The following is a 27,556-nucleotide window of genomic DNA, read 5'->3' as shown; positions in this document are numbered from 1 at the left end:
TTGTAGGCAGGGGGAGTGCTCAAGGGCCCACTCTGCCCAGAGGCCGTGACCACGGACAGTACATGCTCTGCAGAACCATTTGGAATCTCCAGATGTTAGGCCAAGGTAAAGAGCTGGAATCAAGAGCTCAGCAGAGGGACACATCCCCTGCCCCCCAATTCTTCCCTCCCACTCCTCTCCAAACTCTGCGGTTAATGGTTGACTCGTATTACTCTAGGAAACTAAAGGAAGCACGCATTTTCCACCCTGGAAAGGTGAAGACTTAGAGGAGAAACAACAAAGAGAACAGGTATCTCTTCAAAATTATGAAGAGCTAGAAAGAAGGTATGCAGATTAGTTCTTCAAGTCCCAGGATGCCATGCCATAGTGGCCCCTCAAAGTCAGAAGGAGGCCGTCTTAATGCATACTGCTTGATTAGGAAGTGACAAACTTATATAATGCAACCTCTAATACTGCAGAGAAAAAAATGCCAAGAGTAAAAAGGAATTTAGAAAATTCACAAAAACATCACAGCGGGCATACTGGAGACCCAGAAAATATAACCAAAGCACTTATCTGGGCACTTTCCACTCTGCCAGCCCAGGTTCTCGACATCCTATGCTCATTTACTCAATGAATTGCACAACACTTTGATAAGGTTGGTATTATTATCCCATTTTTTCAGATGAGAAAACTAAGGCCCAGAGAGGTCAAGTCATTCTAAATTAAGAAGAGGTGGCCGGGCACGGTGGCTCAAGCCTGTAATCCCAGCACTTTGGGAGGCCGAGACGGGCGGATCACGAGGTCAGGAGATCGAGAGACGATCCCGGCTAACACGGTGAAACCCCGTCTCTACTAAAAAATACAAAAAAAAAAAAAATAGCCGGGCGAGGTGGCAGGCGCCTGTAGTCCCAGCTACTCGGGAGGCTGAGGCAGGAGAATGGCGTAAACCCGGGAGGCGGAGCTTGCAGTGAGCTGAGATCCGGCCACTGCACTCCAGCCTGGGTGACAGAGCAAGACTCCGTCTCAAAAAAAAAAAAAAAAAAAAAAAAAAAAGAAGAGGTAAGAGGCAGATTTTGACACAAGCTCATCCATGCCTTTACTCTCAATGCAACACTGCCCCCTGGTGACTACCAACCGCAGAGGCAGCATGCCAGCAAACTGCCACCTCCTGATAGACTTTGAGAGCCGTGCCCAGCCAATGAAGCACAGTGAACTATCCCCAACAGGCTGGGGTCCACGGCTGGAGCTGCATGGTTCCTACCCTGACTCTGCTTGCTTCTCACTACTCTACACGTAGCCAGGATGCTCTCCTCCTCCTGGGTGGACTGGGAGAGCCATCATTGGCCGGTCCTGCCAGCCACACTCACCTGTCGAGGATGGGTTTCTCCTGCTCCTCCTCGGGGCTGGCACTGCCCAGGATCCGCTTCCGGGCCTCGGCGTACTCGGCCTCTCGCTGTGCTAGGGACTTGACCGGAAGGGTGGGCCTGCTGGTGGAGTTGGGGCTGCTGACCACACCGTTGCTGGTGGGCCTCTTGAGGATGCGGATCTGTGGAGGGGGCCCCGCGGGAAGGCTATCGTCCTGAATCACAATGGGCACTTTGGGAGGAGATTTGGATTTCCTGCTGACAAAGAGCAAACACAGCTTCACAAATCATGCTCCTAAGGAAGCCCTGTCCATGTCCCACACCCACCTCTCATCACTTTCCCCTCCCTCCTTACTAATTCTACCCATGATTCTCTGGCCTCTGACCAGACAGCAAAATTTCCACTCCTCAAGAAGCGTGTCCCAAAAAAGCAAGCTTGTGACCAGCTCTGGCAGGCCACAGGAACTGCTCCTCAGCCCTAACCCCTGGCCATGGGGGCTGGAACGCCACCTCCTTCTATCCCCGTGTTCACCACAGCCACATCAACCACCATTTGGCCCTGCAGCAAAACAGTTTATGTCCAGAATCGAATGACGTCAATTAAGATCCCAGCTTCCCTACACAGATCAGAGTAGGACTGGCTGGTGGGGTGGGAGCCTTTGAACTTAGGGGTCAGCAGTGTTCACTCTCAGCCAAATCTTCCATCACATGCTCAAACCAGACAAACACTACAAAGGAGCCCACTGTGCCATCCCTGCCTGGCATCAAGATTTACCAAGCCACCTTCTAGTGAAAGTGGCCTGTGCCTCCCAGAGACAAGCTACACCAGACAACTGAATCCTCTTCAAAAGAGCTTCTGAACAGAGAAACCTCCCTTGCCAGGGCTTTCTGGTCTTTTGGACAGCGGCGGGGCTGGAGTGAAGGATGCACCTAGAAACAGTGCTTGGCAATGCTCAAAAGAAAAGCATTGTCCAAGGCTGGTGGACGCGTACATCAAGGCGATGTGTCCACAAGGAGAGGTGGAATGACAAAAAACAAAGAGGGACAACAACACATGAAGGGAAAGAAACAAAAGCCACAGGAGGAGACAGGAACCCAGGCAGGAATGACCACCCAACAACAGCCACCAGGACCCTCCCCAGAGCAGTCAACCAGCTTCTCTTCAGAACCAAACAGGCCTGCTTTCAGAGCTTTCACTGTCAGGAGTCGGGATTGGAGGAACTGAGTCAGGGTGAATGGAAACAAGTCCTGGGTAGGACACAAATGGTATGGAACGGGGACTGTAACCCAGGGTTAGTGTGGTTGCTGAGATAAGCAGACAGACAAGGAGCCAGCAATCTGATCAAAGAGGCAGGGAGCCAGGAAAACTGGCAGGCAGGCAGAGCACCCCAGAGTTTCCTGGGGAATGACTGTGCAGGCCAGTAAGCAAATCCAGAGAGGTCCTATCTTCCCTCCTGTCCCTTGTACTTATGGAAAACCAACAGGTTCCCTAAGCCCAAAACAGAAAGCCGAAGTCAACTTTCACCTACTCTGGAAACACCCTCCTCTGTCGTCTTGGTGGAGAACAAAGCTATTTTTAAAGGTTTTTCAAGAATTTCCTAGAATGTTTTCTTCCAGGATACCCTTATAATACCCTAAACCACCAAGTCACTGGGGACCCAGAGAAATCATCTGCCCACACTACTCATGCCACAGAGAAAGAAACTGATGTCCAGAGCAGGGAAACGACTTGCCCCAGACCTCAGAGCAACTGGGGCACAGCCAGGCCTAAAACTCAAGTCTTCCAACTTGTCACTTCCTCACATCCCATCAGATGACCTCACGCAGGGAACCCACAAAGGTCAGAGGCAGGTGCAACACCCCAGCCTCACCCCTAAAGCCTCAAGCCACCACATCCTGGTCTCCAACTTGGAGGGAAGGGTTTGCTGCCCCAGAGCCTGACCTGCTAGGACCTGCTAAACCTAATGGCCAGTTGGAGAACACCACTGACTGCCCAGCTCTCAAACCACAGAGAGCTCGAGCCCTCAGACCAGACAGCAGCCTTACCTCTCTTTCTGTGTGATCTTCAGTTTTTTTTCCAACCGTCTGTCTATTTCCTAGAGAAAAAAAATGTATATAAAAAGAGGAAAAAATCTCTCTCAAATAAAAACTTAGTCTTTATTTTTGGAGCTAAGGGCAGTGTCCTTTCTTTAGGCAGGGACATGACTGTGTCCTTCAACATAATAGATGTGCACTAGATTCTGGGGTTTGGGGACCTGATACCCTCTGCAGGTCCATCTCCCTTCTAGCCCCATGGCCCCATGATAGTTCTAAACCTCATTGTTCAGCTGGGTTCTTTGCATAGCCTCCAACTAGTTTTCTGACCTGTAATCTGTCTTTCACAGAGCCATTCAAATCACCTTCTAAAACTAAATTTAGGAACACTTACTCTATTTTATGAAATAAAGAGTTGGCCAAAAACAAAAAACAAACAAAAAAACCATAAATCTGATCATGTCACTTCAACTGCTTGCAGACCTAGTCAAAGCTTCTGGGCAAGCCTCACCCATACCTTCTTTTACCTTCTGTCTCTGTTTTGCTATCACTAGCCCCCAGAACCCAGCATGCTGTTCCACCTGCCTGCCATGCCCTCTCCCCTTGCAAACTCCCATTGATCCTGCACGACCCAGCCTGGATGTCTACCTCTCCTTTGTAAAGTCTCCTCTGATCCCACCAGCATGGTGCATCACCTGGTCCTCAGAATAAACTCTCCCTTTTACATTCCTTTATGGGCACATCTATCTAATATTTTAATAATCTATTTTTTACTGTTATGGACTTGAACTCTCTGTGATTGACACCTACCAAAAGGCTTAGAGTAAAACCTATGCCTTATGTTTGTGGCCCTGGAGGTCCCTGGTCTACAAGTGAACATGGGAAACCTGAGGAAGAGACAGGACACCTGAGAGTGCAGCAAGGATTTCTCTCAGAACCAGAGTCTGACAGGTCTTGATTAAAACAACGCCACCATTTTAGAGAAAAGCGGAGAGAAGAAAGAGGCTGAGAAGGAGGAGCAGGCGGGACTGCCTTCCAACACGCCCTGGCCTCATCTCTTCAAGCCCTGAGCGGGACATCGGGCTCAAGGCAGTCTGAGCCCTCAGCCCATCAGCACCAGCATGCCTATGGCACCTCCACACACGCGTGTGAGCATCTATCTCCTGGACAGGGGTGTGGGGAGAGGCCTTGCACAGAACAAAGACCAAACCCCCAGGCTGCTTGGCTGCCCTACGGCCTTTCTTAGAAAAAGTCCCACTCCCTCAGCCATCCTCAGTGAGGACAAGATCAACTAGCTCTAATGGAGACGGAAGAAACTGTATGCAAAATTCTGTGTTTTTCTGGAGAGAAGATCTCTAACGGTGGTTCTCAACCAGATAAGATTCTGTCCCTCAGGGGACACTGGACAATGTCAAGCCATTTTTGGTTGTCACTATCAGGGTAGATGCTAAATGTCCTACAGTGTACAGGACAGCCCCACACAAAGAACTATTTAACCCCAAAAGTCAACAGCTGAGTTTGGGCAACCTTAATTTATTAGAATGGGGTTTTCAAAGGAGTCCATCACTTGTAAAATGTGAAGAACCATAGCCGTAGTGAGGAGGCTTTAAAATTTGGTGAGATCCGGCCAGGCGCGGTGGCTCACGCCTGTAATCCTAGCACTTTGGGAGGCCGAGGTAGGCAGATCACGAGGTCAGGAGATCGAGACCATCCTGGCTAACATGGTGAAACCTCTTCTCTACCAAACAATAGAAAAAATTAGCCAGGCATGGTGGTGGGTGCCTGTAGTCCCAGCTACTCAGAAGGCTGAGGCAGGAGAATGGCGTGAACCCGGGAGGCAGGGCTTGCAGTGAGCCAAGTTTGTGCCACTGCACTCCAGCCTGGGTGACAGAGCGAGACTCCGTCTCAAAAAAAAAAAAAAAAAAAAAAAAGAAAAAGAAAAGAAAAGAAAAGAAATGTGGTGAGATCTGCTCCAGGGCTCAGGGTGTAGGCCATTTTCATGAGCGCTCTGTATGTCCTGAAAATAACTATTCTCGCCGGGCGCGGTGGCTCAAGCCTGTAATCCCAGCACTTTGGGAGGCTGAGACGGGCGGATCACGAGGTCAGGAGATCGAGACCATCCTGGCTAACACGGTGAAACCCCATCTCTACTAAAAAATACAAAAAACTAGCCGGGCGAAGTGGCGGGCGCCTGTGGTCAAAGCTACTCGGGAGGCTGAGGCAGGAGAATGGCGTAAACCCGGGAGGTGGAGCTTGCAGTGAGCTGAGATCCGGCCACTGCACTCCAGCCTGGGCGACAGAGCCAGACTCAGTCTCAAAAAAAAAAAAAAAAAAAAAAAAAACTATTCTCCAGTTGATGGGTACACTTCAAGCTGGTTAGCTATATTGTTCTAATCTTGTAAATTATTACCGATTCATTTGATCTACTGACCAGGTAAAGAATTAAGAATTATTGGCCAGGCACAGTGACAGTGGCTTATGCCTATAATCCCAACACTTTGGGAGGCTGAGGCAGGCGGATCACTTAGGGTCAGGAGTTTGAGACCAGTTTGGCCAACAGGGTGAAAACCCATTTATATTTAAAAATTCAACAATTGGCCGGGTGCGGTGCTCACGCCTGTAATCCCAGCACTTTGGGAGGCCGAGGCGGGCGGATCACGAGGTCAGGAGATCGAGACCATCCTGGCAAACACGGTGAAACCCCGTCTCTACTAAAAATACAAAAAAAATTAGCCAGGCGTGTTGGTGGGCACCTGTAGTCCCAGCTTCTCGTGAGGCTGAGGCAGGAGAATGGAGTGAACCCGGGAGGCGGCGGAGCTTGCAGTGAGCGGAGATCGCGCCACTGCACTCCAGCCTGGGCGACAGAGCGAGACTCTGTCTCAAAAAAACAAAACAAAACAAAACAAAACAAAGTCAACAATTATCCAGGCATGGTGGCACGCACATGTAATCCCAGCTACTAGGGAGGCTGCAGTGAGTTGAGATCACGCCCCTGCACTCCAGCCTGGGCGACAGGGCAAGATTCCATCTCAAAAAAAAAAAAAAAAAAAAAAAAAGAAGACTTATTCTTTCCAGTAAGTTAGACAGTTTATCATTATGATGTGATCTTTTTTGCCTTATAATTTATTGTTTAATACTAATAAAGTCGACCAGCTTTCTTTTGGTCAGTATTTCCTAGAACGTATTTCTTCTCATCTTTCCATGTCCTTATTTCTATCTCTTGTAAATATGAACTAGATCAACCATAAGAAGCTAGATTTAAATCCAGTCTAACACTGACACCTATTCTGACTGGTACTAACTTGTGTTTAAAATACATTTGGCTGGGCATGGTAGCTCACACCTATAATCCTAGCACTTTGACTTTGGGAGGCCGAGGTGGGTGAATCACTTGAGGTCAGGAGTTCGAGACCAGCCTCAACAAGGTGAAACCCCGTCTCTACTAAAAGTACAAAAATTAGCCGGGTGTGGTATCCCAGCTACTCAGGAGGTTGAGGCAGGAGAATCTCTTGAACCTGGGAGATGGAAGTTGCAGTGAGCCGAGATTATGCCACTGCACTCCTGCCTGGGCAACAGAGCAAGACCCTGTCTGAAAAAATAAAATATATATATATATATTTATAACTTACTGTATTCTGAGGCACCATCAAGTCTCTGGAGGGGCCAGAAAGGCACTAAAATGGAAACCTCTCACTCCAGCTTGGAACATACTTGGTGCCAAAGAATGCGGAATGACTGAATGGAAAAGGTACACCAATAATAAGAGAACAACCTGGATGTTTTCTGTGAACTGACAAACACAGACACTCACATGGAATCTATGTCCACTGTGTACTCTGTCCTGAAAGTGACTGTATTGATGGAATTATATTAATTTTATTAATACCAGTGTTATTACCTGAGTAAGTACTACATCTCATATTAGTCTGTTGCCTATTACCTTTTAAGGGCTTCTCACAAATAACTTCTTGCTTTAAAGTTTCATACTGTATCATTTCGCTCCACTCTAAATACAAAACTGCCTATTCGAGTTTCTCCAACATAAACAGAGCCTTGACAGCTGCAGAATTTAGATGCCTTTGAGGGTTGAGAGCAAATGGCTCCATAGACCAGGCAAGTAGCCAAACGCCACTCGCAGGGAGCCTACGTGGGGAAGTGAAGGGGCTGCAGGGCACCAAAGAGCATTTGCCCTGCCTAATGACGGCCAACAAGCCTTGGCGGACAGGGCCAGACCTAGCTCAGAAGAAACCAAATCAATATTTTTATGGCAATGCACTGAATTTTCCAACTTCACTATGTGAACTTTCACTTTCATATCGCTGTGAGAGCCAAATAAGGCAGAGAAATGGGCCTCATACATTAGAGCTGAATTTGAGAAGTCCCATGCAGGTTTCCTCTGAGGAAAGCAAACTGCTTCCTTCTTCCTCTAGGGTTTAAGGAAGATGGACCATCTGCCCAGTTCCAGCACAAGGAGCCTGGGTGGAAAAAAAGCCCTTCAAGAGGACATTGTAGGCCATGTCTGAGTAAATGCGCCTCTGTCCCCAAACTAGAACACGACTAACATACTTGGCATGTAATATAATACTAACGGCTTTTAAAATGATGTCTTATATCAATATAATGTATTATGGCTGTCAACATTCTTCCCCAGACATTCACTTTCTGCTCACATCAGCCCTGTTTGGTAGACAAAGTAGCTTTTTTCCTTCTGTCAGATGAGGGTTTGGGAACTTACCCAAGGTAACAAGGTAGTAAACCACAGATACAGCCCTAGAATTCACCTTTTGAGGCCCCCATGCTGACATACCACCCTCCCCCGACAATTGCTCAAATCCACTGGAAACGCCGGTATAAACCATTAGATATTGATTATCTCCCCCAATTCCACACTGCTCCCTGTCATGCCAAGAACTACAACTCGCGTCCAACTCCACTGTGAAAGGGAGAAGGGCTTTATCAGAGCTGGAGAGGGATTCTTCCATAAGATTACAGAATGGGATGGAAACCTAAGCAGCTTTGGTGGAAAGTGGATCCTGGTCACCTTTAGATAGCCAGCTGGACGCCAGCATGCTCAGAGCCGCCCAAGCGGGAAAAGGAGTGCTCTGCCAGTCGCTGGAGAGGGCATCGCATCTCCCTCTGGAGTCTGTCCAGGTATCATGAGTCAGTCCATTCTCTTCTCAGACAAGGCCTTGCAATCAATCTGCTCTCAGACTCGTGCTTTGAAAAGCTGGACCAAGTCAAAACTTTCCTACAGGGTGCATTACAAGGAAAATGCGCATCTCCCCCAGAGATGCAATAGCCCAACGGAATTAAACAGGCCTCAGAACCTGTTTGGGGAAGCATCTAGATGCAGGCCTGAAATAAGGAATCATATTACCTAAGGGCACCCTCTCTTTTGACAAGGATGCAGAGTCCTGCCCAAGGTCTAGGCTCCTGTGTTAGAGGCCTGACCTCCATCGCTAGTGAAAGAAAACCATAAGCTCTGTGACTGCTGTGAGTGGGCACAAGGCAAGTGCTAGGGCACAAGCATACCACAGGGCGGTGGCCAGGAAAGTCTGATCTCCTACGACTCCTCCTCCTGGAAAGGCTCTTCAGCCAAGTAGCACCAAGCAGCCCACAGAAGGTGACATTCTGTGTTCTGGGTCCAAATCCTAAGCAAAAGATCTACTGTTGCCAAACCTTGGTATCACTTGTCCTATGGGGCTACACATCTACAGAAATGAGACACAAGCTTCTCGGTCTCAGGGAACAAGCAAAGCCAGAAGGAAAGAGTGGAGGCAGGAAATCATGAAGAAGCACGGTAGGGAGGAAGGTGGTTCTTGACAGGGCTGGTCCTTTATGGGAGGTAAAGGAGAAGCCACAACCACAAGGTGAATGGGATCAGATGTCAACATCTGCAAATTTAACTTACCAGAGGAGGAAGCTCAGCTTCTCTGGCTACTGATGCCCTTAACCTTGCTATGAATGTGCTTGTGTGAGCCTCTGGCTGAAAAGTTGGGGTATGGGACCTAGGAGTACAATGGGGATGAGATCATTCCCCAGGAGGAGAGCAGGGAAGGGGTCACCTCAAGCAACCCAATTTGTTTCTGTCACAAGCTACAAAAGGAACAAAGGAGACAAAAGATAGAGATGTGTCTGCAAAGTGAGGCAGATTACAATGGCAGGTTTACTCCTGTAGTTAAGAGGTCAATGACAAAGGAAAAAAGAAAGGTGAGAAAGGGAGAGGAGAGGAAGAAAGGCAGAAGAGAAAAACAAATAGGCTATTCTGGGTTTTAGTGTAAAGCAAAGCAAGTATAAGCACCATTACAGTTGTACTTTCTCAGAAATGAATGTTTACAAAAAAGCCCGGGGTGATGACGCTCTGGGGGACTGATTCAAACTAGCCAAGCTCATAGGCGACAAAGTGAACAAACCCACACCTGTTACACTGCAAGGGTCAGAGGGAGTGTCTCACTCTGCCTGATCTGCTGCTATCCACTCCCCAAGGCCAGCAGGCCTCCCCACTCTGTGCCTCAGTATTCAAGCCAAGAGTGTATTGTCCTGCTCCATCACAGCACCCCTCTCTCTGAGAACCGGAATCCTCTGGTCTCCAGTGTCACCAACATGACTCCCAAGAAATAAACCCGAACTCCTGACCTCAGGTGATTCACCCGCCTGGACCTGCCCAAGTGGCGTGTGCCACAGCGCCTGGCCAACATTCTCTACTTAAGTCCATAGAGCAACCTTGTAATTGAACAGGGATCTAAGAGGGACCTTTGCTTTGGACTTTGAATTAGAAAATACTATTTTATTGGCAACAAGGTTACCATTTAAGTAACTTTTTCCAAATGATTTGCCTTTCTCTGTTAGTTTCCATTTCAGAAGATGACATTTCCAATGTTCTTCTCAAATTCAAGGAATAACAATGGCCTTGAGCTCCCTATGAATCGCTGCCCCACAGGCTCCTCTGATCTCATCCTGAATCGGGGTGCACAAGTCTACAACAAGTGGACCCGGGGAGATCTGAAGAAGAGACGGGAACCTGGAGAGCACAACAGGATTTCTCCCAGAATCACGGCCCCACAGACCCTGAGTAACACAAAGCCACCATTTTAGAAAAAGCAAAGAGAAGAAAGAAGGGATAGCAGGCGGGACCGGTCCTGAACTCCCACGCAGCAGGCCAGGGCCCATGCTGGCCTCATGTCTTCAGGCCTTGGAAGGCACACTGGCGCCCAGGTCCCCTGGCTACAGGGTCTCCTGGCAGGCCAGTCTCCCCAGCAAGGGGTCTTGTTTCCCATACCACAAATATGGATGGGATTCTGACTCCTTGGGTGTAGGCCCCAATTTCACTTGGGAATGCAGCCGAAGAATTCACAGGTAGAAACAATCTACAACAGCAAAATCTGATCTAAAACTATCAGATAAAAACGTCTCCCGCATCATTAGTCATTTTTTTCCTTTTTTTTTTTTTTTTTTTTTTTTTTTTGAGACCAGGCCTTATCTGTCATGCAGACTGGAGTGCAGTGGTGTGATTGTGGCTCACTGCAGCCTCAACCTCCTGGGCTCAAGCAATCCTCCTGCATCAGCCTCCAGAGCAGCTGGGACTATAGGTGCACACCACCATGTGGGCCTTTTTTTTCCCTTTTTTTGGTGGAGACGGGGTCTTGCTATGTTCTTCAGGCTCGTCTTAAACTCTAGACTCAAGTGATCCTCCCACCTCACTCTCCCAAAGTACTGGGATTATGTGTGAGCCACTGTGCCCGGCCACTAGTCATTTCAAGTTCAAATGTACAAACCATGGACTTCAAACAACATCTATGTTCATTTGTTTAATTATGTTTCATCTCTGCCTTGTTTCCCTGTCAGTAGCATAGCAGTGACAGTGTCCTGACCTGGTAGGACTAGGACTGGCCACCTTCAATGCTCCTGTAATTATTCCACTTTCCCTGGCTAACCCCAGAGAGGGACATACCCCAAGTCCTATCACCCCAGGTTTGACTCCACAGGAATGCTTCACATATTTTTAAACAATTCACATATTTTAAAATAATAATGTTACAATGATACTATTTTGGATATACTGAGTTATATTAAAAATATTAAAATTGGCCAGCCACGCTGGTTCATGTCTGTAATTCTAGCACTTTGGGAGGCCCAAGCAGGTGGATCACAAGGTCAGGAGTTCCAGACCAGCCTGGCCAACATGGTGAAACTCCGTCTCTACTAAAAATACAAAAAAAAAAAAATTTTTTTTTGAGACAGTCTCACTCTGTCACCCAGGCTGGAGTGCACTGACACAGTATTGGCTCACCGCAACCTCTGCCTCCCAGGTTTAAGTGATTCTCCTGCCTCAGCCTCCCGAGTATCTGGGATTACAGGCGCCCACCACCACGCCTGGCTAATTTTTGCATATTTAGTAGAGATGGGGTTTCATCTTTGGCCAGGCTGGTCTTGAACTCCTGACCTCATGATCCACCCGCCTTGGCCTCCCAAAGTGCTGGGATTACAGGCGTGAGCCACCGCACCCAGCTAAAAATACAAAAATTAGCTGGGTGTGGTGGTGGGTGCCTGTAATCCCAGCTACTTGGGAGGTTGAGGCAGGAGAATCGCTTGAACCCAGGAGGTGGAGGTCACAGTGAGCTGAAATCGTGCCACTGCACTCCAGCCTGGATGACAGAGCAAGACTCTGTCTCAAAAAAAAAAAAAGGAAAAAAAATTTTTAAAAAAAGTTAATTTCATCTGTTTCTTTGTACTTTAAAAAATGTTGCTTCTGGAAAATATAAAATTAAGGCTGGGGCGGTGGCTCACGCCTATAATCGCAACACTTTGGGAGGCTGAAAGAGGACAACTGCTTGAAACCAGCAGTTCAAGACCAGCCTGAACAGGAAAATAGACCTCAGCTCCACAAAAAATAAAAAATTAGCTGAGCACGGTGGCACACACCTGTAGTCCCAGCTACTTGGGAGGCTGCTGAAGTGGGAGGACTGCTGAAGCCCAAGAGTTTGAGGCAGCAGTGGGCTATGACTGTGCCACTGCACTCCAGGTACCTGACAGAGAGGAACCCTTTCTTGAAAGAAAAGAGAAGAGAAGAGAAGAGAAGAGAAGAGAAGAGAAGAGAAGAGAAGAGAAGAAGAGAAGAGAAGAGAAGAGAAGAGAAGAGAAGAGAAGAGAAGAGAAGAGAAGAGAAGAGAAGAGAAGAGAAGCGAAGCGAAGCGAAGCGAAGCGAAGCGAAGCGAAGAGGAAGGATGGATGGATGGAAGGAAGGAAGGAAGGAAGGAAGGAAGGAAGGAAGGAAGGAAGGAAGGAAGGAGGGAGGGAGGGAAGGAGGGAAGGAGGAGAGAAAAAAAGAAAATATAAAATTACCTATGTGTCTTTGGGAGGCTGAGGTGGGTGAATCACCTGAGGTCAGGAGTTCGAGACCAACCTGAGAAATGTGGTAAAACCTCGTCTCTACTAAAAATACAAAAATTAGCCAGATGTGTTGGCGGTCGCCTGTAATTCCAGCTACTCAGGAGGCTGAGGCAGGAGAATCACTAGAACCCAGGAGGCAGAGGTTGCAGTGAGCCAAGATTGCACCATTGTACTCCAGCATGGGGGACAGATAGAGATTGTCTCACAAAAAAAAAAAAAAATTACCCATGTGGCTCACATCATACCTTCTGTTAGACAACACTGCTTTAGAGTCTAACCTTAAAAAAAGATGTGTTCTGGCTGGGCACAGAGGCCAGCACTCTGGGAGTGCCAAGGCTGGCGGACCCCCTGAGGTCAGGAGTTCAAGATCAGTCTGGCCAACACGGTGAAACTGTGTTTCTACTAAAAGTGCAAAAATTAGCTGGGCGTGGTGGCGCGTGCCTGTAATCCCAGCTACTCGGGAGGCTGAGGCAGGCGAACTGCTTGAACCTGGGAGGCAGAGGTTGCAGTGAGCCAAGATTGCGCCACAGAACTCCAGCCTGGGCGACAGAGCAAGACTCCATAAAAAGAAAACATGTAGCCAGGCGCAGTGGCTCACGCCTGTAATCCCAGCACTTTGGGAGGCCAAGGTGGGTGTATCATGAGGTCAGGAGATTGAGAACATCCTGGATAACACGGTGAAACCCTGTCTCTACTAAAAATACAAAAAAATTAGCCAGGCATGGTGGTGGGCGCCTGTAGTCCCAGCTACTTGGGAGGCTGAGGCAGGAGAATGGCCTGAACCCAGGAGGCGGAGCTTGCAGTGAGCCAAGATCGCACCACTGCGCTCCAGCCTGGGCGACAGAGTGAGACTCGACTCAAAAACAAAACAACTGTAATCCCAGCACTTTGGGAGGCCGAGACGGGCGGATCACAAGGTCAGGAGATCGAGACCATCCTGGCTAACACGGTGAAACCCCGTCTCTACTAAAAAATACAAAAAACTAGCCGGGCGAGGTGGCGGGCGCCTGTAGTCCCAGCTACTCGGGAGGCTGAGGCAGGAGAATGGCGTAAACCCGGGAGGCAGAGGCAGAGCTTGCAGTAAGCTGAGATGGCTCCACGGCACTCCAGCCTGGCCGACAGAGCTAGACTCCATCTCAAAACAAAACAAAACAAAACAAAAACATGTGTCCCTGCTGTATGACTTTTGTCAATGGAGCACCTTAAGAACTCAAGGTGCAGGCTGTTTACTGATGTGCAAAAACTGGTCTGGTAGGCCCTGTTTGTCACGCTGGCATTAGCAGCAACTAGCAGTTACCCAGTGTCCAGTGTTCTGCTCAGGCCCTGCTCTGAAAAACATTCACCACCTCACATCAATGCAGCTCTCTAAGCCCCACCATCCCACTTAACCCTGTTGCCAATGACTTCCTCTGCTGCCAAATTCAATGATAAATTACAAATCCTCATTTTCACTCGACCTCTCTCAGCAGCATCGGACACTGCTCAATCCTCTTCATTAAAGCATTTCCTTTCTCAGCCTCCCAGACACCACTCCCCTGACTTCCTTCTACCTTCCTGGTGTGTTTCTCCTTCCCACACTCTGTATGTGATTTCTCCTAAAACAGGATAGCTCCCCTACTCTCTCCCAAACCCTTGAGGCTGGTGGACCCGACCCCTCCTCCTCTGTGTCTACGCTGGCTTAAGTGATCTCATCTAGTTCCTCAGCTTTGTAAACACTGATATACAACTGTGGACTCAACATTCCCATTTGGATTTCAAAAGGTACCTGATTTATCATGTCCAAAACCAAACTCACAATTTCACCCACTCACCCAAGCCTGCTCCTCTCTCATTCCTCCACCCACCCCATCTCAGCAAATCCAGTCTTCTAGTGGTTCAGGGACTTGGGAGTGAGTCATCTCCAATGCCTCTTTCACATACTAATTCATCAGATCTTAGTAGTTCTACTTTCAAAACATATCTCGCATCTTCAACACTTCTGTTGCTACCATCCTGCTCCAAAACACCAACAGCCCTTGAACGGACAGGTGGACAAGCATCCCAATCAGTCTCTGTGCTTCCACCCTTGCCCCTAGTTTATTTTCCACCTAGCAGCCAGAGCTAGCCTTTTAAAAACCAAGCTAGGCCGGGCGCAGTGGCTCATGCCTGTAATCCCAGCACTTTAGGAGGCCGAGGTGGGTGGATCACCTGAGGTCAGGAGTTCCAGACCAGCCTGGGCAACATGGTGAAACCCCATCTCTACTAAAAACACAAAAATTAGCTGGGCATGGTGGTGTGCACCTGTAGTCCCAGCTACTCAGGAGGCTGAGGCAGGAGGATCGCTTGAACCCAGGAGGCGGAGGCTGCAGTGAGCTGAGATCAGGCCATTGCACTCCAGCCTGGGTGACAGACAAGACCCTGTCTCAAAAAAGAAAAAAAAAAAAAAATCCACCCATGCTAGCCCCTGCTCAGCACCCTCTCCTGGTGCTACTTCAAGGTGATACCCATCTTGGTCTACTAGTCTCTACTAAGTCTGGCTATCCACTACCTCTGACCTCATCTCCTACCTCTCCCCCCGATGAAGCATGGCCACCACATTGGCCCCATTGTTCCTCAAACAAAACAATCATGCTGCAGCCTCTGGGCCTTAGCATTTGCTGTTCCATCTGCCTAGAACGCACTTCAACCAGCTTCTTTTTTGTTGTTGTTTTGAGATGGAGTCTTGCTCTGTCACCCAAGCTGGAGTTCAGTGGCACGATCTCAGCTCACCGCAACCTCCGCCTCCTGGGTTCAAGCGATTCTCCTGTCTCAGCCTCCCAAGTAGCTGGGATTACAGGCACCCGCCACCAAGCCTGGCTAATTTTTTTGTATTTTTGTAGAGATGGGTTTTCACCATGTTGGCCAGGCTGTCGAACTCCTGACCTCAAGTAATCCACCCACCTCGGCCTCCCAAAGTGCTGGGATTACAGGTGTGAGCCACCACGTCCAACATTATTTTTTACTTTTATTATTTTTAAGAAACAAGTTCTTGCTCTGTTGCTCAAACTACAGTGCAATGGTGCAATCACAGCTCACTGCAGCCTCACACTCTCGGACTCAAGTGATCCTTCAAGTGATCCTTCTGCCTCGGTCTCCTGAGCAGCTGGGATTATAGACATGTGCCACCACACCTGGCTAGTTTTTTCTTTTTCTTCTTTTTTTTTTTTTTTGAGATGGAGTCTGGCTCGTTGCCCAGGCTGGAGTGCAGTGGCGCGATCTCGGCTCACTGAAAGCTCCGCCTCCCGGGTTCACGCCATTCTCCTGCCTCAGCCTCCCGAGTAGCTGGGACTACAGGCACCCGCCACCACGCCCAGCTAATTTTTTGTATTTTTATAGAGACGGGGTTTCACCATGTTAGCCAGGATGGTCTCAATCTCCTGACCTTGTGATCCGCCCGTCTCGGCCTCCCAGAGTGTTGGGATTACAGGCGTGAGCCACCGTGCCCGGCCTTTTTTGTTTTTTGTTTTTTGTTTTAAATGAGATAGGGTCTGGCTCTGCTGCCTAGGCTGGAGTGCAGTGATGTAATCATAGCTCACTGTAGCCTTGACTTCCTGGACTCAAGCAATCTGCCTCGGCCTCCTGAGCAGCTGGGATTACAAGCACGTGCCACCATGCCCAGCTATTTTTTCTTTAAAAAAAAAAAAAGGTGAGGTGCTGGGTGCCATGGCTGACATCTGTAATCCCAGCACTTTGGAAGGCCAAGGCAGGCGGATTGCTTGAGCTCAGGAGTTTGAGACCAGCCTGGTCAACATGGTAAAACCCCGTGTCTACAAATACAAAAATTAGCCAGGCAGCCAAGCGCGGTGGCTCACATCTGTAATCCCAGCACTTTGGGAGCCCGAGGCGGGCAGATCACCTGAGTTCGGGAGTTCGAGACCAGACTGACCAACATGGAGAAACCCCGTCTCTACTGAAAATACAAAATTAGCCAGGCGTGGTGGCATGTGCCTGTAATTCCAGCTACTTGGGAGGCTGAGGCAGGAGAACCACTTGAACCTGGGAGGCGGAGGTTGTGGTAACCTGCGATTACGCCACTGCACTCCAGCAGCCTGAGGAGCATGAGCGAAACTCCATCTCAAAAAAAAAAAAAAAAAAAAGCCAGGTGGCACATGCTTGTAATCCCAGCTGCTTGGGAGGTTGAGGCAGGAGGATCGCTTGAACCTGGGAGGAGGTTGCAGTGAGCTGAGATCATGCCACTGCACTCCAGCCTGGGTGACAGAGTGAGATTCCATCTCAAAAATAAATGAACAAAAGAGATGAGCATCTCTCTATGTTGCTCAGGCTGGTCTCAAACTCCTGTCCTCAAGCGATCCTCCTGCCTCAGTCTCCCGAGTAGATGGGAATACAGCCACGCACCACCTTGCCTGCCTCTGACCTTTTTTGTAAGATGGCAATTCCACCACAGTCACTTTCTAAGACCCTTAATCTGTTTTACTTTTCATTATTGAGTGGTACATAAAACACTTATTGTTTATTGTCCATCTTTCCCCAGTAGAAAGTCAGCCTTATGAGAGCAGAAACTTCATTCACTGCATTTGTCCAGTGTCTAAAATAGTACCCAACACACAAATTAAAGAACAATCACCAGCCTGGCCAACATAGTGAAACCCGGTCTCTACTAAAAATACAAAAAATCAGCGGGGTGTGGTGACTGGCACCGGGAGGCTGAGGCAGGAGAACTGCTTGAACCCGAGAGGCAGAGGTTGCAGTGAGCCAAGACTGCACCACTGCACTCCAGCCTGGGCAACAGAGTGAGACTCTGTCTCAAAAAAAAAAAAAAAAAAAAAATCTTAAAGAAACAGGATTTTATAGATATATCTCGATTTTACAAATGAAGAGGAATCAATTCAGATAGGTTATATAATTTGACCATGGTTCCACAGCTAGAATGAGGTGGAGCCAGAATTTGAACTGGATATATCTGGATCCAGTTGACAAATGACACTATCCATATTCAAAATAAGAGCTAAGGCTGCCTTAGGCATTTCTTGGCCAAAAAATAGGTATTATGTCCTCCCTTTACCACCTCTAATCTTCGCTACAACCCGTGGGTGGTCCAACAGCCTTGCTGCATACCCAGAAATTAAGTGATTTGCCTATGACTGCACAACTATGCACAACTAGTAAGTGATAGAACTGAACCCTAAATCTCAAGAAGGGGAAGCGAAAAAGTTCAGGAGAATGGCAGACAGGTGGTATCAGGAACTAATAAAGCAGTGCAGTGGCTCACGCCTGCAATCTCAACACTTTGGGAGGCCGAGGCAGGTGGATCCCCTGAGGTCAGGAGTTTGAGACTAGCCTGGTCAAAATGGCAAAACCTCTTCTCTACCAAAAATAGAAAAATTAGCTGGGCGTGGTAGCACGTGCCTGTAATCCCAGCTACTTGGGAAGCTAAGGCAGGAGAACTGCTTGAACCCGGAGGGTGGAGGGTGTTATGAGCCGAGATTGCGCCACTGCACTCCAGCCGGCAAGACTCTGTCTCAAAAAATAAAAAAGGATAAGGGCTGACCATTCCGCCTGCTGCTACACCTCAGGCCAGGTCAGCGCAAGCCCAGGTTTCCTAAGGCCTATAGCAGTGACAGACAAAAACAGCTGACTCCCAAGGCTCCGAGCTTAAAGCTATAAAGAAGTTGCCAAAAGCACGGTGGCTCATACCTGTAATCCCAACACTTTGGGAGGCTGATGTGGGTGGATCACTGGAGGTCAAGAGTTTAAGACCAGACTGGCCAATATGGTGAAACTCCATCTCTTACAAAAATACAAAAATTAGCCAAGTGTCACAGTGGCCGGTGCCTGTAATTCCAGCTACTCGGAAGGCTGAGGCAGGAGAATTTGCTCAAACCTGGGAGGTGGAGGTTGCAGTGAGCTGATCACACCACTGCACTCCAGCCTGGGCGACAAAGCAAGACTCTATCTCAAAAAAAAAAAAAAAAAAAAAAAAAAAAAGGAGTTGCCAAAGGGAAATGATTCTTCAGCAGCAACCAGGCCTAGCAGTTTAGATGTATCCCAGGCTAGAAAGCCTCAAAAACTTTGCAGATGCTATCCTGAGACAATGTATTGTTTTGAGTGCCTCTTCAAGAACTGTCTCCATGCTGGGGGGATACATTCAGCCCATATCTGAAAGTAACAGGACAGGCAGATGTAATGGTGAAGAGTCTTGCCCTGGAAATAAAATGGGGTCCAACCTAATGGGGCTCCTGCTTTCTCTGTGTTTCTGTAAATGCTTCTCCCTATTGGTTTTCGTACAACACTAAGCAATACAACTCTCAGAAGAGAGAGTATGTTAGTCCTCAGGAGCAGCAAGAAAGTAACCCTTCAGCCAATCTTAGGAACCCTGAACCCAAACCAGACAGAGGCTACACTGTGAGTGGCTGGAGAGCCGGGAACAATGCCTTCACACTCAGCAATGGCATTCTCGGCTCCAACATCCACCTGTGAATGACGCTTTACTAAGTGTTTTAACTCTCACTACCAGGCAAGGCAAATTCTATTCAGTTTTACAAATTAGGAGAATGATGTGGACAGAAGGGTAGGTAGTGATTTGCCCAAAAATCAGAGCAGGCATTTAAATCCCAATTTTCTCGCCTATTGCCATTGATGGAGAAAAGTAGACCATTAACTGGCAGAGGGAACCTAACCTTTCTTGCTTTTTTTTTTTTTTTGGAAACAGAGTATCACTTTGTGGTGATCTTGGCTAACTGCAACCTCTGCCTCCCTAGTTCAAGCAATTCCCCTGCCTCAGCCTCCTGAGTAGCTGAGATTACAGGCACAGACCACCACATCTGGATAATTTTTTTGTATTTTTAGTAGTGATGGGGTTTCACCATGTTGGCCAGACTGGTCTCGAACTCCTGACCTCAGGCAATCCACCCGCCTCAGCTTCCCAAAGTGCTGGGATTACGGGTATGAGCCACTCTTGCTACCTTTTATCATGACTGCAAGGCTCCTCTCCCAAAGGAAATATCAAGCATTACTAACTCTGGAGGATGAAACAAAGACACTATTACCCTCATCCACCAGATTTCACTTTAACACCCAAGGGTGCCCTCATCAAATCCCAGTTAGAATCGCTAGCACTCAGCAGGGGCGGCAAACACAATGCCTACAAGCCCAAATGGCTAAAGCAGGCAGGATGGAACACAAGAGGTAACAATAGGTAAATGAGGATTGCAGGAGAGAGCAGAGGACAGGACAGCAGAGTACAATCAACACCCAGTAAAGGCATTCAAGTTCAATATTTTAAAATCCTGCCGGCTGGGTGCAATGGTTCATGCATCTGTACTCCCAGCTACTCAGCAGGAGGCTGAGGTGGGAGGATCGCTTGAAGCCATGAGTTCCAGATCAGTCGGGGTAACAAGGAAAGACCACCGACCCCTCCATCTAAAAATCCTGAGCAACTTTTGTTTGTTTGCTTGTTTAGAGACAGAGTCTTGCTCTGTCACCCAGGCTGGAGTGCTTGAGGTCAGGAGTTCCAGACCAGCCTGGCCAACATGGTGAAACCCTGTCTCTACCGAAAATACAAAAATTAGCCAGGCGTGGTGGCAGATGCCTGTAACCCCAGCTACTTGGGAGGCTGAGGCAGGAGAATCGTTTGAACCCGGGAGGCGGAAGTTGCAGTGAGCCGAGACTGTGCCACTGCACTCCAGCCTTCGGCCTCCCAAAGTGCTGGGATTACAGGCGTGACCCAATGGACCCAACCCAAAATTATTTATATTATCTTTTTCCACTTGGCCAATGTTAAAAAGTTATTTCTCATTTATGATCAAGATTTCGACCAGCATCTCACTTGTAGTCACCGTTCTTAGTATCATGACTGTCAGCAGGATTATCGCTTGGCTCTTGAGGACTGAGTTCAAACTTCTCAGAGATGCACAGTTTATGAGCTCATCCAGGCTAGGAGGCAGGAGGTCAATCCCAGGTGAAAACAAATGAAATGCGGCCGGGCGCGGTGGCTCAAGCCTGTAATCCCAGCACTTTGGGAGGCCGAGGCGGGCGGATCACAAGGTCAGGAGATCGAGACCACAGTGAAACCCCGTCTCTACTAAAAATACAAAAAATTAGCCGGGCGCGGTGGCGGGCGCCTGTAGTCCCAGCTACTCAGGAGGCTGAGGCAGGAGAATGGCGGGAACCCGGGAGGCGGAGCTTGCAGTGAGCCGAGATCGCGCCACTGCACTCCAGCCTGGGCAACAGCGTGAGACTCCGTCTCAAAAAAAAAAAAAAAAAAAAAAAAAAAAGAAAACAAATGAAATGCTTCAAAGGAACTAGCAACTAAGCAAACTAAGCATCCTAAAGCACTTAACTAGTTAATTATCTGGTGAGAAGCAAATGTAAACAAACTGCTCCAAAAAATGTCCCTGAAGGGTGTGGGCTCAGGCCAGCAAGGCCTAACAGCGGGGGCTGGACCGACCCACATTTCCTCCCCGGGACCAGGAATAATAGCGCCTACACTTCGCAAGGTCACTGATAATGACTGTAAAAATGCACTCCCTCTGGGCTGTACGCAGCCGTACAACATATATCTTAGAAGCTCTTTCAAAAAGGGCCTGAGGGACTTGGGAGCTTCCCACAGGCTCAGCTCTTGCTTGCCAGTGAGATGAACAACTAGATAGCAGAAACACTACTGACATATCGAAGGTCACAAATGTTTTTATAAGCTAGGAAGGGCTGGGCTGGAAATTGTTCTCAAGGTCAATGAAGAGTGGTGACAGTCCTGACCTTTCCAGACTCAAGTCATACTTTCCTTCTATACAATCTCATCTAATCACCATGGCCCCTGAAGAATGCAATTTTAGCTGTACATATTTATTATTTCTTTTAGAAAGATATGACTGTTATTTCCTGTATTCCTTTTACAAGGGAACGAGTTTGTTGGGGGGAGGGGCTGGCTTACTACTGTGAGGGGCATTTTGAAGTGTCTCACTGTCAGGGACAAGATTCTCTGTCTCGGAATGGGTGCGGTGGCTCATGCCTGTAATCCTAACAGTTTGGGAAGCCGATGTGGGCAGATTGCCTGAGCTCAGGAGTTCCGGACCAGCCTGGACAACATGATGAAACCCATCTCTACTGAAATACAAAACATTAGTCGGGCATGGTGACACGCGCCTGTCGTCCCAACTACTTGGGAGGGTGAGGCATGAGAATTGCTTGAACCCGTAAGGCAGAGGTTCAGTGAGCAGAAATTGCGCCACTGCACTCTAGCCTGGGCAACAGAGAAACTCCTTCCCAAAAAAAAGAAAAAAAAATGATCTGTCTCCATACAGACTATTGGGGTTTGTTGCTAATTTCTGTGGGGCATGGTTTTACCTTAATATCCTGCACAGAGCTAGATGTTAAAGAGAAGGATGCTTGGTAGGAGCAAAGTTTTAAGAAAAACACTCAAAGGCCGGGCGCGGTGGCTCACGCCTGTAATCCCAGCATTTTGGGAGGCCAAGGCGGGCGGATCACGAGGTCACAAGTTTGAGACGAGCCTGGCCAACAGTGAAACCCCATCTCTACTAAAAATACAAAAATTGGCTGGGTGTGGTGGCGGGCACCTGTAATCCCAGCTACTTGGGAGGCTGAGGCAGGAGAATCACTTGAACCCGGGAGGCAGAGGTTGCAGCGAGCCGAGATCGTGCCACTGCACTCCAGCCTCAGCGACAGAGCTAGACTCCGTCTCAAAACAAAACAAAACAAAACAAAAACACTCAAGAAGAGAAATCTCTATGGTTACTACATTTTTTTTTTAATACTTTGGCCACAGATTTAAGTAGCTAAACTCAACCTTCTCCTAGGAAACCAACAGGTCAGTAGTTTTCCTGACAGAACACACCTTGTAGAGGCTAGCTACCTGATACAGCCAGAAACTGATGCTAGCTGTTGGGGGCCCACAGCAGTGGGGAGGTGGAAACTGCAAAGGGCTGGCCCCTGGAATGTTTTGAGTCATCAGACCTAGACAACCATGACTTTTCTCTGCAAGACTGTACCAACAGTTTTAGAAAGATGCGCTAAATCCTCTCCTGTCACAGAAGTAAAAACAAGAAGCCTGTGATTGCTGGAATTTCTAGCCCACAGCAACCATGGCAGCTCTCTTGATACCCAGAGCACGCTGGGAACAGGCCCTCCCATGCAGACAATGAAAAAAGGGCTGAGAAGTTACTAGTGAAAAGCTCATTATCCTCCTTTCTTTGAAGCCACAGTGAAACCAACCTTTTTCCAGAGTTCCAGGGACAGACTGCTCAGCAGAATCATGACTAAATTGCCCAACTGCTTCACAGAAAGCCCCTTCTGAGGACAACACAGTCCATAAGGCTCAACCTTTCCAAAAAGACTAGCACCAGCTGAAAGGTGGCCCCTTTAGGCATGGTATATCTGGAACTGTGCTTTCTGTGATACCACAAATCTTAAATGCCTTCTTTTTACTAAACTGACAGACATAAAGAAATCAGCACAGATAGCCTCAAACTAACTGATCTGTTTTTCCCACTACACATAGCCTTTTTTGTTGTTTTGTTGTACATGTTCCAAAACAGCAGCAGCTACAGGAAGCACTGGGGACCCCAGAGTGAAGTGGCAGTCACATTTTGGGGAGAATGGCCTCTTCTCCAAAGAAAGAGAAGAAAATCAAAGTTCTGATCTCCTGAATTTAATCTAACTACGGGCCGGGTGTGGTGGCTCACACCTGCAATCCCAGCACTCTGGGAGGCTGAAACGGGAGAATCGCTTATGTCCAGACATTCAAGACCAACACGGGCAACATGGTGAGACCCTGTCTCTACAAAAAATCAAAAATAATCAGGTGTGGGGGCGCACACCTGTAGTCCCAGCTACTCAGGAGGTTGAGGTTGAAGTGGGAGGATCACTTGAGCCTGGGAGGTCGAGACTGCAGTGAGCCATCATCGCACCACTGCGCTCAGCCTGGGTGACAGAGTGAGACCCTGTCTCAAAAAAAAAAAATTTTTTTTTTTTTTTTGAGATGGAGTTTTGCTCTTGTTGCCCCGGCTGGAGTGCAATGGCACGATCTTGGCTCACCGCAACCTGCACCTCCCAGGTTCAAGCAATTCTCCTGCCTTGGCCTCCCGAGTAGCTGGGATTACAGGCATGCACCACCACACCTGGCTAATTTTGTATTTTTAGTAGAGACAGGGTTTCTCCATGTTGGTCAAGCTGGTCTCAAACTCCCGACCTCAGGTGATCCACCTGCCTCAGCCTCCCAAAGTGCTGGGATTACAGGCGTGAGCCACCGTGCCTGACAAAAAATTTTAAAAATAAACAAATAACTCTAGCTATATCACGCTTCTACTAAAAAAAAAAAAGTTCAAAGCTCCTTGCACTTTCAGAACACAGTTCAAGCTTCCAGAACCAAGTACCAAGAAGCCTTTCCCAGTCTGGCCCCTACATACCTCTGTGGTCTCATCTCTTTCCACTCAACCCTGCCAACCCTCTCGCCTTCAGCCAGAAGGAAATACTTGTAGCCCTCCCAATGCTGCATATTTGTCTCTCGGCCTCCTCCTCCATGCCTGCTTTGGCCCTACACTCTACCTGCCACTCCCAGACTTACCATTGCTTAATTCAACTGATCTTTCAAATCTTAACTTAGGCATCCTCTTCTCTACAAGACCTTCTCTGATCCAGCCATGGTACCCCACTTATGCCTCTTCCTGAAGGTGTTGCTGGATCTGACTCCCCCACTAAACTGGGCCTCCATGCCTGGTATGCAATAGTTATTTAATGTTTAATGACACCTTCCTATGGACTCATACACCATCCAGCATCACTGATGGGGCAATGTTTGGATAACTAGCTCATGGGGGTAGGAAGTAAACATAAATTTCAATTCTTAATCTAGAAATCCAGTCATCCTTTAACTTACTCAAGATGCAGTTTCTAGCTGCATGCCTTGACCTTGAGAAAAAGAATAAAAGGAAACTTGCAAGATATAGGGAAACCAGAGAGGTTGTCAATGCTTTATAATAACCACTGGTCCAATTACATGTATGTATCATCTGCTGCCTTCCCCTAGCTGGGTTAGCTCATTAGCAGCACTATGAACTAGGCCTCTTTGTGTGTGTGTGTGTGTGTGTGTGTGTGTGTGTTTTTAAGACAGAGTCTCACTCTGTCGCCCAGGCTTGATGATCTCTGCTCACTGCAACCTCCACCTCCCAGGTTCAAGAGATTCTCCTGCCTCAGCCTCCCGAGTAGCTGGGATTACAGGTACCCACCACCATGCCCAGCTAATTTTTGTATTTTTAGTAGAGATGGGGTTTCACCATGTTGGCCAGGCTGGTCTTGAACTCCTGACCTCAGGTGATCTGTCCGCCTCGGCCTCCCAAAGTGCTGGGATTACAGGCGTGAGCCACCACGCCTGGCATATTTTATTGATTGTCTTAAACAATGGGGGATGGCCGGACGTGGTGGCTCAAGCCTGTAATCCCAGCACTTTGGGAGGCCGAGACGGGTGGATCACGAGGTCAGGAGATCGAGACCATCCTGGCTAACACGGTGAAACCCCATGTCTACTAAAAAATACAAAAAAAACTAGCCGGGCGCCTGTACTCCCAGCTACTCGGGAGGCTGAGGCAGGAGAATGGCGTGAACCCGGGAGGCGGAGCTTGCAGTGAGCCGAGATCCGGCCACTGCACTCCAGCCTGGGCGACAGAGCGAGACTCCGTCTCAAAAAAAAAAAAAACAATGGGGGATGTAGGACGAAACCCTGTCTCAAAAAAAAAAAAAAAAAAAAAAGAAAAGAAAAAGAAAAAAGTGTTTGCCGTACTAACTAAAAGCAAAAAACCTATTTACAGAATATGTGAGGGACTTCTCAGTCAATCTTTCTCTAAATGACACAATAGGACTTGATACTTAGAATTCGGAAGCTATACAGGAAACAATGACCTCAGATGACTCACATACAAAAAAATTCTTCCAGTCTGGGCAGCACGGCAAGACCCTGTGTCTACAAAAAAAATTGTTTTAAATTAGCCAGGCACATAGTGGTATACGCCTGTGGACCCAGCTACTCAGGAGGCTGAGGCTGCAGTGTCCTGAGTAGCTGGGTCCACAGGCGTGTGCTGTATTTCCACCACCGCGCTCCAACCTTGGCAACAGAGCAAGACCCTCCTCTGTATTAAGAAAGGGGCTGGGCGCAATGGCTCACGCCTGTAATCCCAGCACTTTGGGAGGCCGAGGCGCGTGGATCACGAGGTCAGGAGATCGAGACTAACCTGGCTAACACGGTGAAATCCCGTCTCTACTAAAAATACAAAAAATTAGCTGGGCGTAGTGGCGGGCACCTGCAGTACCAGCTACTCCGGAGGCTGAGCCAGGAGAATGGTGTGAACCCGGGAGGCGGAGCTTGCAGTGAGCAGAGATCGCGCCACTGCACTCCAGCCTGGGCGACAGAGGAAGACTCTGTCTCAAAAAAAAAAAAAAAAGGAAAAAGAAAAGAAAGGAAGGGAGGGAGTGGAGCAGAGGGAGGGCAGTGGAAGGGAGGGGAAGGGGGGGAGGAAGGGGGAGGGGAAGGGAGGGGAGAAATTCTACATGATGTCAAAAAATTTTTGGCTGGGCATGGTGGCTCACACCTGTAATCCCAGCACCTTGGGAGGCTGAGGCAGGTGGAGATTGCTTGAGGAGGAAATTGCCTGAGACTGCAGTGAGTGTTCTCCACTGCACCGTAGCCTGGGCAACAGAGCAAGACCCTGTCTCAAAAAAAAAGAAAAAAGAAAAAAATTTTCTTGTGGTGTTGGAGGGCAGGTATCTCCAAAATCCTTTACTTTCAAGGATTAGAACTGCCTCTGGATTTTTGTGGAGTTTCAATATTCACATTTAGGTTACTAGTCTTCACCCAGCTTTTGTTTTTTGGAATAGGGTATTCAAAGCTCATTACCACTAGGAAGAGGGGATCACCTGAAGCCAAGACTCTTACATATACAATTGCCTATGTACGAAAGACATGTATAGCCTGCAGTCAGTTGGTTTCCCAATGATGTCGACATATCTCCCCGGCTCCCCTCTTTCAAAACTGCATATTCACAAGAACCTTTGTGAAATGTGAAAAGGGAATCAAATTCAAGACAGCGTTCAAATATAAGCCCAGACAAACTGTTAAAAATGAAAGGTGGCTGAGGGCGATGGCTCATGCCTGTAATCCCAGAACTCTGGGAGGCTGAGGCGGGAGGACTGCTAGAGCCCAAGAATTCAAGGTTGCAGTAAGCTATGATTATGCCACTGCACTTCAGCCTAGGAAACTGAGACCCTGTATCTAAAGTAAATAAATAAATATATATATATATATATATATATTTTCTTAAATGAAAGCTGCCAGGCCCAGTGGCACATGCCTACGATCTACTGGGAGGCCCAGGAGTTCCAGCCCAGCCTGGGCAACCCCATCTCAAAAAACAAACAAACAAACAAACAACAACAACAACAAAAGGCCAGGCGCAGTGGCTCATGCCTGTAATCCCAGCACTTTGGGAGCTCAAGGCAGAAGGACCACTTGAGGCCAGGAGTTCGAGACCAGCCTGGCCAACATGGTGAAACGCCGTCTCTACTAAAAATACAAAAATTAGCTGGGCGTGGTGGCAGGCGCCTTGTGATCCCAGCTACTTGGGAGGCTGAAGCAGGAGAATCTCTTGAACCTGGGAGGTGGAGGTTGCAGTGAGATGAGATTGAGCCACTGCACTCCAGCTTGGGCAATGGAGTAAGACCTTGTCTCAAAAAAAAAAAAAAGAAAAAGAAAAAAAAAAAGGAAAGGAAAAGAAAGAACACCCAATTTGCAAATTTCCACGTCC

General features: G+C 48.1%; 2 protein-coding genes across 7 annotated transcripts in view; both read right to left on the bottom strand.

Annotated features, from left to right (window-relative positions):
* NECAP2 (NECAP endocytosis associated 2) overlaps positions 1 to 27,556 on the bottom strand; it is a 283,382-nt gene that overhangs the window by 72,495 nt on the left and 183,331 nt on the right. The gene's annotated exons all lie outside the window — the stretch shown is intronic.
* The window catches only part of SZRD1 (SUZ RNA binding domain containing 1), a 34,322-nt gene that overhangs the window by 3,642 nt on the left and 3,124 nt on the right, over positions 1 to 27,556 (bottom strand). For 2 of the 6 annotated variants that reach the window (XM_050793301.1, XM_050793318.1), the window contains exons 2-3: positions 3,393 to 3,442; positions 1,350 to 1,604 (exon numbers count right to left, since the gene is read on the bottom strand). In XM_050793301.1, the coding sequence (XP_050649258.1) occupies positions 1,350 to 1,604; positions 3,393 to 3,442 (305 nt within the window). The remainder of the gene's footprint in view (positions 1 to 1,349; positions 1,605 to 3,392; positions 3,443 to 27,556) is intronic. The other 4 variants (XM_050793311.1, XM_050793329.1, XM_050793340.1 and 1 more) reach the window with 3 other exon arrangements.

This window comes from Macaca thibetana, chromosome 1 (assembly GCF_024542745.1).
Source record: "Macaca thibetana thibetana isolate TM-01 chromosome 1, ASM2454274v1, whole genome shotgun sequence".
In the NCBI taxonomy this organism is placed as follows: Eukaryota; Metazoa; Chordata; class Mammalia; order Primates; family Cercopithecidae; genus Macaca; species Macaca thibetana.
The sequence above is the reverse complement of the archived record's forward strand: the minus strand, read 5'-3'. Positions and strand labels throughout refer to the sequence as shown.